Source organism: Mus caroli, unplaced genomic scaffold (genome assembly GCF_978045245.1).
Source record: "Mus caroli unplaced genomic scaffold, Mus_caroli_1 scaffold_6, whole genome shotgun sequence".
NCBI classification, from domain to species: domain Eukaryota; kingdom Metazoa; phylum Chordata; class Mammalia; order Rodentia; family Muridae; genus Mus; species Mus caroli.
The window spans coordinates 1,184,135-1,199,467 of record NW_028227261.1 but is presented as its reverse complement, the minus strand read 5'-3'; the positions used below and the strand labels follow the sequence as shown (position 1 = coordinate 1,199,467).

Sequence of the window (15,333 nt, the reverse complement as noted above, 5' to 3'; positions counted from 1 at the left end):
GCTGTCCTGGTGCTAATTGGCCCAGTGGCTCCCTTGTAATAGCTGTGGCAAGCAAGCTGGCTTCAGTGAGGTGACTCGTGGTGTAGACGAAGGCTGCACAAGCAAGGGACACTTTCTTTAATTAAAGTTGGGATTTAAAAGTCACTTAGTAAAATGTTTAAAGAGTATTATTTTTATCACATTAAAAAGTTTGACACGTGGTAGGAACTGTTTTCCCCATAGAAAGTAAAAGGCCATGCGATAAACCCCAGACTTGGTGTGCTCTGGCCCATTCTGTTTCCTTAAAGAGCTTGTTGCATGAGAACAAGTTTAAATTAATCAAAAGCAAATGTTATATATCAAAGGAAAGTGTCAAAATAGTCTCAAACAATTAAAATATAATATATATTTATAATTCCAGGCCCTCAAAAGCAATCATGGTAGTTAAGAACATAGTTTTGAGTCATTATGATCGAGGCCAATTTGAGAAACATCTCTAGTGAGATGAGATTCAGACACTGGCATGAGAACCCCACAGAGCTCTGTGAAATCACCCTCAAAGCGGTACATTCTTTTTCACAGCAGGAAGCAGGCTGGCTCATCCCTCTGGCACAGAGGAGTGGCCTCAGCGGGGTCAGGAAGGCAGCTCTCCAGGGCCGCACTCCCGTCCTCCCTCGCGCTCTCTTGGGTTGCCACCCGCCTCGCCTCCCAAGCCTACGGTTCACTACAATCTGTCCATTTCAAACACATGAACATCACTGAAAAAGAAATCAATGCAATTTGGTTTAAATGCCAGTTTCTTCAAGAACCTGATATTTCGATACAAATCATTGAGGCTCCTCTTAAAAAGAAAATTCAACTTCCTCATAATCAACTACTTTATGTGAAGAAAAAGGCATTGTTACAATGGCTCAAAACCGTTCTTGAGTCCGTGTGAGAATCAGTCCAGCTTCTAACTAGCAAATGTCTTGCCCACGTCCTCCTTCCCTTTGTATCTCCTCTTCCCGTGTGTGAATGGTATGTACCGGTATTTAATCATGTGCTGGGAAAACAAACACACAAACAAACTTGAGTTACTTCAAAACAGTTTTCTGCTTAACCCTTTTCCCTAGGCCTGAACAGCCAAAGGTACCCCTCGATTGTTTCTGCCTAGCACAATTGAAATCAAGAAGCCAACAGTGTGGGGTTCGTACATTCTAACTCACTATAGGCCTGTCTGAAAGCCCAACAGAGCCTCTGAACAAAGAGCTGGGGAGAATACAGAAGGGATACAGCTACACAGCTACACCACCAGTGTGGGGATGTGCCTTACCCTCGCTCTAGCAGGGTAACTGCAGGACCTCAAGCTTGAGCTAGAAGGAGCCACTGAGGCCCATCTGGCCCTACCCAGGGTTTTCCTACTTCCAGCAACCTTCCAGGAAGGTTCTGTTCTCACAGAGGGCTTACAGTCTGGGACTCACGGCCAGAAGCCGAGCACAAGTCAGTCATCACACACAGAAGGCGATGCCAGCACTAAATGCAAGCATACTTTTCCAGGGATTCTGCAGCCTTGGGCTGGTCGCTGCCATCTGGCACAGCAGCGCTGCTCTCTTTACCTTTATTTGCCTCTTCATTGTGATACAGAAAAGCATGATGAAGTACATCACCAGGATCGGCCAGAATACTGGGACGTTAAAAGCCTCGAAGAAGGTACAGATCATAGCCACAAGAATGCCTTTTGTAGCTGCATGCCTTAAAGCAAAGGGAGAAGTTAGTGTGGTCTGAGGGCAGCCCCAGGCAACTGTCAAACCCCTCTGGCCTTTATAGCAACCAGAGATACATTAGAGATATAGCATCAGATCCCACATTCACAACACTTCCTGTCCTACACACGGCACCAGACCTGCAGAGTTAAAACACTCACAGAACCCAGTTTGCTCATTCAATTTATTGAGCCAACAAAGACTTTGGCTCCTTTGGGCTCCAGGGGACATTTGGTCCAAAAGACAGGCCAGGAGGTCACAGCTTCGACCTTTTGACAGGTCCTCAGAGGAACTACACTACACTGCACCTACCTATGTTCTTATCACTCTCTCCCTAGTCTCCGCACTCCCAGGATGTGTGCTCTGTGTGGCCTTGAACTAAAGCAGTACCCATAGGAGGTACAGGGCCTAGAAAACAGCTATTAGAACCCTTCATTCTAGAATCAACCTGATCTACTGACTCTAGACTATTGTGCCAACCCAAGACAGAGCATTGTGAAGTGGTGGTCTCCCTTGAAAAGCCCTGTGACACAACCCCATGCCTGTCCAGCCCAGCTATGACCTTTTAGATGAATGCACGCCACATGTAAACAAAGCACAACAAAATTCCCATTTTTGTTAAGAAACCAGTAACTAGGACAAAAACCGGCCTGCATCTTCCACAAACACCTTGAAGAAATAACAGCAAGACTGGCAGGAGAAAGGACTTCCACTGTGTAGACAAGAGGAAGAGCAGTGGGAGATAACGCTGCACATCTTCACAATGCCTTAACTAGGACTTTCAGTCAGTGTCTTGAGGTGGATGTGCCAAGCACTTGACCTGACTATGACATGACCACTACCTAGTGCATGTGTACCAAAACGACACCACATTCCCTGGACAATTACAACATTTGCAAAAGGAAGACATATGTAGATGTATATATTTTATTGTTCAATAGAAAAAAATTAACTCACCAAAATTTGAATTCTGGAAGCCTTCGAATGAAGGGACGAAATTCCTCATTCTGTTTGGTTGGTAATGAAGGGCCGTCATCTGAAAGACAGAACGTCAGCTAGAGATGAAACATCTGTGTTTACCTTTGGATTTCTGCCCCCACTTTTGAGTCTTCCCTAAATGCTGAACTGGTGTGCTTCACACATGGCAACACACTTCATTCAACTAAAGTGTGGGGTCCACAGTCAACGGACAAAGTATAACTTACAAAGTACTTTGTCGCTTTAGAAAACTCAAGTGAGACTTTTTTTCCTTTTTTAAAAAAAGATTTATTTTTATGTGAGTGCTCTAGCTGCATGTACACCTTCGTGTCAGAAGAGGGTATCAGATCCCATTACAGATGGTTGTGAGCCACCATGTGGTTGCTGAGAATTGAACTCAGGACCTCTGGAAGAGCAGTCAGTGCTCTTTTTTTCTTTTTTTTTTTTTTTTTTCCCGAGACAGGGTTTCTCTGTATAGTCTTGGCTGTCCTGGAACTCACTTTGTAGACCAGGCCGGCCTCGAACTAAGAAATCCGCCTCCCGAGTGCTGGGATTAAAGGCGTGCGCCACCACGTCCGGCGCAGTCAGTGCTCTTAATCACTAACTAAGCCATCTCTCCAGGCCTGAGACTTTTAAAAAAAAAATAAAATAAAATAAATAAATAAATAAAATAAAATAAAAGACTTACACATTTTAAAGGTATTAACAAAAGATTTCTTCCAGAGCACCCAGGTTCAATTCCCAGCACCTACATGGCAGCTCACAACTGTGTGTAAACCTATTCCAGGAATCTAATACCCTCACTCATACAAACATACATGCAGTCAAAACACTAATGTACATAAAATAATTATTTAAAAAACTCAATTCCAGGCCGTGGTGGCCTTTAATCCCAGCACTTGGGAGGCAGAGGCAGGTGGATTTCTGAGTTCAAGGCCAGCCTGGTCTACAAAGTGAGTTCCAGGACAGCCAGAGCTATACAGAGAAACCCTGTCTCGAAAAACCAAAAAAAAAAAAAAAAAAAAAAAAAAAAAAAAAAAACTCAATTCCATACAGATTTTTCATTTGTTGTACTATATAGTTATATAAATAAGGACAAGGCTGGGCGGTGGTGGCACACGTCTTTAATTCCAGCACTTGGGAGGCAGAGGCAGGCAGATTTCTGAGTTTGAGGCCTGCCTGGTCTACAAAGTGAGTTTCAGGATAGCCAGGGCTATACAGAGAAACCCTGTTTCGAAAAAAGAAAATAATAATAAATAAATAAGTAAAGACAAGCCGGGCGTGGTGGCGCACGCCTTTAATCCCAGCACTCGGGAGGCAGAGGCAGGCGGATTTCTGAGTTCGAGGCCAGCCTGGTCTACAAAGTGAGTGCCAGGACAGCCAGGGCTATACAGAGAAACCCTGTCTCGAAAAACCTAAAAAAAAAAAAAAAAAAAAAAAAAAAAAAAAAAATAAGTAAAGACAAACTAACATTTACCTAAAACAGGTAACAGAAAATGTAGGCCACTAGTGGTACGTGCTATAATCCTAGCACCTGAGAAAAGGATGAATTTTTATGGCCAGTATGGAATATACAGAAATCCATTATCACAATAAATACAAAGTGCCAATGAAATGCCTCAGCAGGTCAAGACACCTGCTGCCAAGCCAGATGATCTGAGTTTAATTCCTGGAACCCACATGGTAGGAGAAACCCATGACAGGAGGCAGAGATAGGTGGATCTCTGAGTTTGAGATGAGCCCAGTCTACAAAGTGAGTTCTAGGACAGCCAGAGGTACACAGAGAAACCCTGTGTCAACAACAACAAAAACCCACACCCAAGAACATTTCAACTCAGAAACCAGGGCACACCCAATGCCTCAGCCTGTGCTAACTCCTGGCAAGCAGGGTCCTCCTGGTCTGACCTGTACCTCTGCTATTTACTGCTCTTGTATTTTTCTGTCCGTATGAGAGCACGCCAAACAGTGACCCCTGTGCCCTGCACATCCTCCCATGTGACCCTGGATGTGTTATTTAAACCAAGAGCTTCACTTTTCTCCTGAGCAAAGTGGAGTAAAGAGTGAGCCTTCCCCCCACAGCTGCACAGGGCTTAGTGAGGGATCCTGATCCTGACGTCACAATCACAAACCACGAGCTCAGGTCCAAGTCCCCAGGACCAAGGACTGTCCCAAGGAGGATGCACTCTGACAGCACCCCAGTGGCCCTGCTGTACCTGAGTCTTCCATCAAGGAAGGATCCACTTTGGGAGAAAGGAACGCAATGAAAAGGTTTAGGTGGTAAATTCCCAAGGCGTAGGTCACAATGTACCAACCCTGGAAGAAATGGAAAGCATCATCAACAGCAGCCCAGCCAGCTGGAACCAGTTCACTGAGCCCATACCCATGAAGCTCTGTTGCACCACAAACATGGTTTCTTCAAGGCGAGGTGATAAGCAACGACTGCTCCACAGTAACCACTTACCTCAACTTACCTTGTGAGTTTGACAAGACTATGACAACCTAGGGCCCAGACAACAAGCATCTTTAAGGGTCTAGGCAAATGTGCCTAACCAGGACTGGCTGCAGCAGAAAAGAAAGCTCTCCTCAACAGACACACTGCCCTGCCCACAGGGCTAATGTAGGATGGACATCTGAGTAACATTCAAGTGTACTCCTGGCCTCAAAGCTTGCTGTGAGCACACATGCTCACATGAAGTCTACAACAGAAGGTCAGCTATTACTGTACACATGACAGCTGGCAGTCCTCTGTAGACAACTCACAGCATTAGAAACACTTCACTTGAAATAGTAACCTCACATGAGAGATCTAGAATGGAGAACCAAGAAATCAAGAGAAAAGGGTTTTCTGTCTTTTTTTTTTTTCTTCTTCTTTGTTTTGTATTTGAGACAGGGTTTCTCTGTGTAGCCTTGACTGTCCTGGAACTCACTCTGTAGACCAGGTTAGCCTTGAACTCAGAGATCCACCTGCCTCTGTCTCTGCCTCCATAGTGCTGAGATTAAAGGCACGCATCACCACTGCACCCTACCTCTTTTCATCCCATCTCACCCACTGGCAAAAATCTACAGTTTTTGAATCCAGCTTTCCAGAGAAGACAATGAACTGGGAATCCCTGCAGTCCTAACATTAACACATTAAAGGATTGAGTTTTCCCAGTTCACTTCCAGAACTGTGTCGTACTCCTTAAAGGCCTGTATTTTTTCATATAAAGGAAACCTTTCTGCCTAAGAATTTTTCAAGTCAGACAACTAGAAACTGGATATAAGAGTCAATTTTATGCATATATGCTATCGTGTTGCAAAGTCAAGCCGTGAGGAATGCCAGGTCAGGCACAAATCTGATTCAGAGCAGAGTACAACCAACCTGTGCGCTCTGCTCCACCCCCACCCCAAGGCTGCCCGTCCAGTCTTTCCACTAGTGAATCGACCAAGTTTCAATGAACTCAACACTAATTTCAGACATGCAGTACAGATCAAATCCTTCAAGCATAAACTAGAGAGTAGCCTACCACCATCACACAAAACCAGCACTGTGTCTGCTACTAGGAATAAATTCATAAATGAAAACCATAAAGGCCAAGTGTCTACATTTACTCAAGAATTTCACAGCAGTGAATGCATCAATAAATCTAGTAAATCAATGTGTTGTATTTCACAGCAGTGAATGCATCAATAAATCCAGTAAATCAATGTGTTGTCTCATGTCCTAATGTCCTCCTAAATATTGGAAGTAAGGGAGGGAGGGAGGGAGGGAGGGAGGGAGGGAGGGAGGGAGGGAGGGAGGGAGGAAAGAAGGATGGACAGACAGACTTTAAATGCGGAAATACCTTTCATGGATGCAGAGGAGAAAATGCGCTAATGGAAATCTTTAAGCTGCCTTTCTCTGGGCTAACAGACATTGAAAAGCCTCCAACCCAGGTGTGCAAGGAATTCTTGGAAACCAAGTGTCTAACTAGGGAGCAGCAAGCTCCAAACAGAAGCCTGAGTAGAAGCCACCTGTCCAAGACACTCACAGACAGCCTAGGAACCTGAAGAACTGCCTCAAGCCACCCATCCTTTATCCTCTTAAATGTTTCGTCCTCACTCCCCTCTTTAGCCACACAGAAGTAGCTTAGACCCAGAGTGCAAAAGTCACTTGTGCACCTTAAGTCTGTAATACTCCACTCAAGAATGCAGGGAACAGCTTGTGCCCCCAGAGACACACAAGGTCTAAGGGATTCCACAGGGTCTGTTATCCACAAGACTAGCCTGGACACACCGAGAACTCTAAATAAGGAACATAATAAAGTCAGGACAAACTGTTACCAATCCTCTCTAATCAGGTGGTCACACACCTGAAATTATTACAGACCACGTCTTCTAAGAGACATACAATCGACACATTCCAGCCAACAGCACATTTAGACAATGTGAAGACAGCTAAGACCACACTTACTTGTAACAGGTAAACTCTAATCATGTAGACAAAACTCAGGCCCAGTGTTACAACCCACCGGACGGCTGTGTAGGGGGTAGACTTGTCCAGCCAGGACTGATAAATCTGTAAGGCAGAATAAAAGGCATACATTAGCCCACAATTCTCATGTACTACAAAGTGCACTTTCTGAAATAGCTAGGTTTCAATTTTAAAGAGATATTTAAAACACCAAGAGGTTATACAATATATACAGTATATATATATGTGTATATATAGTACTATATATATTATGTATATATTATATATACACTGGGATGAAACACTGACTATAATTAATCCAAGATTTATCTGCAATAATTCCTGAAACTGATCTGATTCTTAAGCAAAAGCGTTATAAAATCATCAGGCATAAAAGACTATATTACAGACTATATATCAGAATCATTATAAGGAAGATCAACTTCACCCAAAGGGAGGACATAGGCTACAGAGGAGCAAGTCCACACCTTAAACCCACTGTTGCATGGTATAACATGCACACTATAACTCATACTGTGGCATACATACTGTACCCCACATACTGTAACACGCATATTGTAACCCATGCTGCAAAATGCATACTCTAACATGCATACTATAACCCACATACTGTAACATACATACTGCAAACCATACTGTAACACATACTATAACCCACATACTGTAGCCCACACTGTAACATACTGTGACACAATACTGTAACCCAGATGCTATAACCCATAGTGCAACCGTAACATACTGTCACTCAATACTGTGTAACCCACATACTGTAAGCCCAGATGCTATAAACCATATTGTAATCCCCATACTGTAACACATATACTGTATCCCATGCTGTAACACACATGGGTCAAATCCTACCCAAAACCTATTTTCCCAAGGGATCTCTCTGAGCTCTAGATTTCACTCTTAAGTCTCCAGGACTGTTGCACTTGTCCAGCAGGCCCACACTGTCCTTGCCTGTCTTCACTGGGAAGTGGCTGGTCACAGCTTGACTGCTGGCAGCCAAACCGTGCATTTACACATACCAAAGCTATAGTCATTACTATGGAAACGCTTGGTTTTTCTATAAACACACATTTCATGTGCACATAGATATGTTTTACATCTTAACTCTGAAATATAATTTTATGTTTTAATTATAAGCATTTTTAAACATTCATGATTACATGACGTGTACCTATCCACCAAACAGCTTCAATAATTATCAACAGATTGCTGTATGATACTTTCTTAAAAGCATGGCAAGTTTTTAACTGAACCATAGTATCAGCTCACTGAATAAGACTTGTAGACAGTGAGTGTGTGAGACAGCCTCAAACACAGCCATACATAGTGACCTACATCTACCTGGGCCAGCATGAGAGGCTCCCACTCTCAGGGAGCAACACCCAACAAATACCTGAGGGCAAAAGAGGGCTGAGGTTTACCAGAATTCGGGTGTCAGGTTGAGGAAAAGGAAGGGTGGAAAGAGAAGATCAAGGACCACTGTTGTCTACACCATTGAGATAAAAGGATTTTAGTTTAAAGAAGGAGGGGATGGAGGAGGAGGAGCAGAAGGGGAGGGGGAGGGGAGGGGAGGAGGAGGGGGAAGAGTAGCAGCAGTAGCAGCAGCAGCAGCAACAAAACAGAAACAGGAACAAGAAGTCTCCAGGGTCCAGACCCCTCTACCTGACCGTTTCCTGGAACATGTGTACAGGCACTCATGGCAAAGAAACCAGTCAAGCCCTGAAAACGAAAGCTTCTGCCCAGGGCAAGCTGTAGGTGAGCTTCTCTCTGTAAAACGGCAAGCTCACCCTTCAGGAGAATCTGTCAGGAGACACAGCTTCCCTTCCAAGTCATTCTAATGATCTACAAATCTACTCACCTGTCCAAGCCGTGAGAAAAATCTGTACACCACCGAGGGCTTCCCATGGACAGAGTCTCCAACACTGTCCCCTTCAGACATTCTGTAACTGAGATAAATACAAAATTCTTTTAAAATAAATAAAAAGCATCCAGGGATATGAAAATGTTCCCCTCTACTGACCAGTCTGTCAAGAACTTTTTATGACTTGAAATTTCATCCAAAGCATTTCTTTGGGTTTTCACCAAGCACCCAGTCTTCCTGTTCTGTTCTGGATCTATACTCCCAGGGCCAGGCCCTCTCCCCATCAACAGGACTAGCAGGCAGTCCATCTATCCGTGACCCTGTTTCTTATCTAGCAACTGTGAAGGTGACCCTATCTGCCCCTTGGCCATTTCCAATGCTGCAGGGATCCCAGGCAGAATTCACTGTAAAACCCAGACAGCCAAGAAAACCATCATTACCCTTGATTTCACAGAGGACAGACCTCCAGCAGTGCTAGGCCTGGCAGCAGCTCAGGTCCAGCTTCGTATCCAGCTCTTCAGATATAGACTCGGGGAAACTGCTAAGTGATGGGACCTCTGTCATCAGTCCTACTTGAGAAGCAGGAGGGGAAAATCTTGTGGTCCTGGTCCCCTCAAGTCTATGAGCAGTGCCTGTCCCAGGTCCCTCTGCTACCCACAGAGTGAAGAGGAGAAACAAACTGTAGTTCAAGTATGACTTAAATCTACCTGTGCTGAGCAGCTGAAAGGCCTTCAACACCCTCTCTAGCCACAGTCAGCCTGAGGTTCACCATGTGCAAAATGATGCTCTTCTAAAGGCAGACACACAGGCAGCCTTCAACTGCAGCCAAGCCCTGAGCTTGGTCTTAATGCTCCCAAAGCAGGTAGGAAACCAGGCTCACAAATGCTGCAGTGTGGCAGCAGCAGGAGAGATCCAACACCTCCAGCCCACCCTGCCTCAGCCCTGGGGTCCTTTGGAGCCAGGTATCAGTGGCCACATAATGTGACAGCCTTCACAGCACCCACAGACCTCAGTCTCAAGTCTGCAGTAAGAGTTGCCAGTGTGCTGCCACTTCCTGGATCCATGGAGTACAGTGCTCAGAGCTGCCCAGGACAATGAGAATGCCCTTTGGCCTCAGGTGTGTGCATAAACGAAATGCTCACAATTTAACTGAAGAACCTAGTTGTGGCTCGCCCTATCTGGGGGACTTCACATTTAAATAGAGGCCACATTAGAGTGTACTACCTAGAATGGCCATTACACTTACCCTATAGTATACGAAAATGTTCCATTATTTTACAGGGATTTTTAAAACACTTTTGCGCCAGGTGTGGTGGCGCACGCCTTTAATCCTAACACTCGGGAGGCAGAGGCAGGCGGATTTCTGAGTTCGAGACCAGCCTAGTCTACAAAGTGAGTTCCAGGATAGTCAGGGCTATACAGAGAAACCCTGTCTTGGAACACCACCCCCCCAAAAAAAACCCAAAACAAACAAACAAAAACACTTTTGCTTAAATTGAGACAAGAGTAATATTAAAAGGAAAATACTAGGCCTGGTGGCACACACCTTTAGTCCCAGTTCAGGAGGCAGAGGCAGGTGAGTTGAGGTCAGCCTGGTCTATATAGTGAGTTCCAGACCAACCTATCTACACAGTGAGGCCATTTTAAATAAAAAAAGACGGAGCTATTCCTTTAAAGTCTGTACTATAAGCTGAGCTTAAAACTCTGCTTCAGATGATGCGTAGAAAGCCTACCTAAAACACATTAGTCAAGTTTTGATTATCAGACAAACATTGCTCTACATCTTGATTAAACTCACTGCCAATAACAACCTGAGAGAGGCAGCATAGAGATTAAGAATGTGAACTTTGGAGTCCCACTGCCGGCTTCAAATCCCAGCACTGCACTTCCTAGCAGTATGATCTGGGACAGCCACTGAAGAATGCCTGGGGTTCAGACCTGGAAAACAGGGCGAGCACCTCAGTGCCTTCCTCAAAGGGGTCTCATGAGGATCTACTGGCAGCCTGTGGTGAACCAAGTGCCAGCCCTCAATGTTTCAGACTTGTTCCTGGATTAGGGCAGCCCTCATACCAGCTGTTCTAGCTGCAATCCTCTTCTCTCCATTCAGACTAAAGGTCAGAGAGGCCCTCCATGCTGTCCACAATGACCACCGTTTCCATGTCACATCACTGTTTGCATTTTCTGTAACAACTGTTTTCCAATCTCTTTCTAGTAATCTCTCAATCTCCTCTCACCAGAATGCATGCTCCTCCCTGAGGGACCTTGATTTGTTTTAGGATGGGCCTCACGACCTACAGTGCTTGTCACATACCTACTGAAATTGCTCTACGCTCCGACACACACACACACAAAAAAAAAACCAAGACAAAAACTGTTCTAAGGGGGACAAGTACACACACAGAACATCCCCCCCCCCCCGGTGTTCTGGAGCCCATCATTTTTCTAGTTTCTGCAATCCATCACTCCTAAATTAGTAATACACCATAGAGGAGAAAGCGCTCTGCACAGCATCTGGGGGTCGCTGCCTCTTGCACCTGCATGCCTCAAGAGCTGTTCCCTGTCAACCCTTCCAGACCCTGCCCCTCTGAGTCCTTCCCTCTCTGGGCCCCTCCCACCTTTGGGGGTGGGGTGGGAAATGATCATCTTGGATCTTCCCCAGCCCTTTCTACCTCCACCGCAACCAATTCCCCAACACACAACCTGGATCTAAGGGGCTGAGTATGGGTTTACTAATGCTCTTCTGAGCACTTAATGAGGGTTAAAAAAAAAAACTCACATCAAAAAAAAAAAAAGTTCCAAGACATACCGTATAACTAATCTCTAGTCTTTTTAACCCCCCAAACAGGGTTGCTCCATGTAGACCAGGCTAGCCTCAAACTCTCTGCCTCTGCCTCACGTAAAGGCGTGCACCACCACCTCCTGGATAGTATCTATTATTAAGAACTAAGAAAGAAAAGCCACTGGGGGTTCTCAATGTGAAAGTAGGAAGCCCTCTTGCACTGATACCCCGCTAAGGGAGACAAAGTAGCCTTATCTGCTCCACGCTGGAGGTACAGCCTGGAGGGCTGGACATTTTACTGTCTTAATGTCACCATATAATCTAGACCCATTTAACCAGCACCCCTTCAATCCATTCAGTAACGTCTTCGCACTCGGGCTTAATTCCTACACGTGTGCCCCGAAACCGAACACGGTACTGGGGTAGCAAGAGGACACCTAACACATGCCTCCCGGATCTGTGCAGGCAACAACAGGCCACTTTCCTCCACGACTGGGGGCGGAGGGGGAGGAGGCGAGCCGCGGCCGGGGCGGGCAGCGCTCAGCAGTCCCCTCGCGCACCCCTCTCGGAGATCGGCCTGCCCCTGGCAACCCCTCGCCAGGCTCAAAGCCGCTGCCCGGCCCCGCCCGCCCGCCGCCCGCCGGCTCGCCCGTGGCCTTGACAGCCCAGAGGAAGGCGGTGGTGTGCCGCCCGACCAGGTCCGCGCCACCAGCCCACCCCCAGCACCTCGCAGCTCCGGTGCAGCCGAGCCGCGGTCTCCCTCACGGCTGCGGAAGGAGGATGGCGGGCAGGGCGGCCGCCAGAGCTCGGCTCCGGATCCGGGAAGCTGCACAGGCACTTCCGTTCCGTCCCGCGGCGCCGCCTCCAGCCACCAAGATGGCCGCGGGGCGGGGCCCAAGCTCCAACCATTTCCGCTTCCGGTATGGACGCCGAGGCCGTTGGCGGGAGCGCTTCCCGGCGGAAGGACGGGGTTGGCGGAAACGTGCCGTGGTGCACAGGCGCATTGGCGTCCTCAGGCTCCGGATCCGGCGCCGTTGCTTCGGATGTTACGTTCTCCTGGCCACGCCCCATGGCAACCGGAGGCCAATGGAAGGCAGCTTTATGGTTGCTAGGGAAACTTTGGCGGCAAGATGGAGGCAGCTGGCGATCCGAACCAGGCTTCGCTCCAGCCGCAACGGCACTCGCCGAGACTGCCGCCGCGAAACGGTACGGGCTGCGTCTCCCCGCTGGAGCTCGGTCGCGTTCGCGTGCTCCACAGGCGTGGTGCAGGCTGCAGGCTCACGGCCAGCCGACCCTGCGTCAGGGGGGCAGGTAGAGCTGAGGTCAGGCTGGCTGGGTGAGCACACGAGGCTCGCCCAATGCAGTCTGATGAAAAGTTGTTCTAAAACCGGAGAAACAGGATCGATATGAGGTCAGAGTCCATGCTAGTGTCACTGTCTTCCCCTTCCCAGGCTGCGACTTGCTGGCAAGAAAGCAGTGGGGTTGCTTATCCATCTCAAGGAACTGAGAGATGGGTGTTGGGTGTGATGTCTCAGAGCTAGCTGCATGATAAAAGATGAGGCAGCCAGGAGTAATTAGGAGTGAGTGTGGATTTTTGTCCCGTGGGGACAGGAGGATAGTGACGGTCCTGGCAGGGTGAGCGCTTCGCTGTATCCTCACGGAGCTTGTTGACTGCTTCCTTTCCCTCAACCGCCTCCTCTTAAAGAGCCTACAATCAGCTTTTGTCTTAGCCCTCCTCTGGCCAGGCCTGCCTTTCTCCCAGTACTATCCATGTAACAAAACCCAAGCAAGGGAGAGGGAGCATGCATCTTGAGCAATTAACCATCCTGTCATGTTCAAGAGACTGATGAGAAATGACCTGCAGAGTACTCCAGACCCTGAGCTGCCCCATCTCTCTGTCTGTTGATGGCAAACCATTGCTATGTTCATCTTCTTTTCCGTATACAGGCTATGGCGTATATGTATACCCAAATTCTTTCTTCCGCTATGAAGGAGAATGGAAGGGAGGCAAGAAACACGGTAAGAAGCCTCTGACCATTGCAGAGCTCATTCCAGAGCCAGAGTCCTGAGAAAAAGTGTGGGAGGCAGTCAGTCTTGTACCAAGCATAGCCCGGTACTGCGCCTGCACACTGGGACTACCACTTGGACCCAGTCATGGTGGAACCAATGTAAGACCAATTCTTGTAGGCTTGGAGCTCATCACATGCTGGTGGGTGGTAGAACTATTGGTGGGAGGGAAAGAGTGGGGCAGTAGACCCAGAGTGTCACACACAAACACCATCATGGCGTCCTGCATGCTTGTTATTGGACATCCAGGCCTCTAATAGTGTCTCTTATTCCAAAAAAAAAGGTAAACGTGGGCAAGAAAGAACCCTGTTCTCTCGTGTCTGTGAGCATTCCAGTTTATAGAATACCACCAGACAAAGGCCAGGAGATGTGGAGGTTTTGCTGTGAGACATTGAATCTGTTGATTCCTGGGGAAAGGCAGCTGTGTTCTTAACAGGCTGCCTCCTGTTGCCTCTCTTACAGCATGGAGGCTCTGCTGTGTTTTCCCAAGCTAGAGTTAATGGAAGTGAGGTATCAGGCTTTGTTTCTAATAAGAAAGAAATGACCGACTGGAGGTCATTAACCCCAGCACTCCGGAGGCAGAGGCAGGGGGATCTCTTCAGTTCAGGGCCAGTCTTAATACAGAGTGAGTTTCAAGACAGCCAGAACTACAATAGAGAAACCTTGTCTCAGAAAACCAAAAAGTAGAAAGAAAGAAAAAGAAAGAAAGAAAGAACCAGATTTTTAGAAAACCTTGGCAATAGAGAGAAAAAGTACAAAATGAGCATGCCCTGGAATGGTCCTTGCATAGACACACACACACAGAGACACACGCACGAAAGAAGTACTGAGTCTAGACTTTCCGTTGTCTAGACTCTGCCTGCTCCATAAACAAGAAGGTTCATCATATCTGCTGGCTATCAGAATCTTTCTCATTTTCTTTTATGTATCTTTTTGTTGTTTTGGTTTAGGTTTTTGAGACACAGTCTTGCTAGATATATAGCCCAGGCTGGCCTTGAACCTGTAATCCTTTTGCTTTGGCCTCCAAAGTGCACCACTGCACCCAGTCTTTACCAATATTGTCTTAATTATTATTTGCTGTTATTGTTTTCTTGTGACCCCAGAGCCTGTATGAATGAGGCAAGTGCCTCACTGGCAGGCTGTATTCTTAGCACCTTTCAGCTTTTGCTTGGTGTTTTTATCACAACGATGTTTCTCATTTTTTCACCACCACTAAAGATTTATCTTCTGTAAGCAGGCACTGTTGTCAGAGGTACTTGAAGAGTCACCCGCTTTTAAGAATATGTTCTCCGGGGGCCAGAAAGATGGCTCAAAAGAGTGCTAGCTGCTCTTGCAGAGGACCAGAGTTCAGTTCCCAGCACCTACGTCAGGTAGCTCACAACAGCCTATAACTCTAGCTCCAGGGAACCTGACACCAACCTCTGGTCTCCATGGGCATTGTCGTGCATGGACACACACGCATGTG

The 15,333-nt window shown here is 46.8% G+C and overlaps 2 protein-coding genes across 4 annotated transcripts in view; one reads left to right on the top strand and one right to left on the bottom strand.

Annotated features, from left to right (window-relative positions):
* Positions 1-362: 362 nt before the first annotated feature.
* Positions 363-12,685, bottom strand: Rer1 (retention in endoplasmic reticulum sorting receptor 1). 2 transcript variants are annotated; one of them, XM_021161156.3, is made up of 7 exons: positions 12,528-12,685; positions 9,020-9,107; positions 7,132-7,236; positions 4,913-5,012; positions 2,679-2,757; positions 1,575-1,710; positions 363-1,021 (listed from the first exon to the last, which is right to left on the bottom strand). In XM_021161156.3, the coding sequence occupies exons 2-7, from the start codon at positions 9,098-9,100 to the stop codon at positions 932-934; spliced, it is 591 nt and encodes a 196-aa protein (XP_021016815.1). In that variant the 5' UTR covers positions 9,101-9,107; positions 12,528-12,685; the 3' UTR covers positions 363-931. The 2 variants fall into 2 exon arrangements, with proteins under 2 accessions (XP_021016815.1, XP_085694651.1); XM_085838525.1 differs by lacking the exon at positions 363-1,021 and having other exon boundaries at positions 1,053-1,710.
* A 219-nt stretch (positions 12,686-12,904) lies between these two features.
* Morn1 (MORN repeat containing 1) overlaps positions 12,905-15,333 on the top strand; it is a 58,657-nt gene continuing 56,228 nt past the window's right edge. For both annotated transcript variants that reach the window (XM_085838524.1, XM_021160537.2), the window contains exons 1-2: positions 12,905-13,007; positions 13,749-13,820. In XM_085838524.1, coding sequence (XP_085694650.1) covers positions 12,932-13,007; positions 13,749-13,820 — 148 coding nt within the window. In that variant the 5' untranslated portion in view covers positions 12,905-12,931. The remainder of the gene's footprint in view (positions 13,008-13,748; positions 13,821-15,333) is intronic.

Coding starts and splice junctions, on each gene's coding strand:
- Rer1 (XM_085838525.1), bottom strand. CDS start 9,100: ATGTCTGAAGGGGACAGTGTTGGAGACTCTGTCCATGGGAAGCCCTCG. Junction 7,237..9,019: donor TTTTCTCACGGCTTGGACAG/GTGAGTAGATTT, acceptor TCTGCCTTACAG/ATTTATCAGTCCTGGCTGGA. Junction 2,758..4,912: donor TTCCTTGATGGAAGACTCAG/GTACAGCAGGGC, acceptor TCTGTCTTTCAG/ATGACGGCCCTTCATTACCA.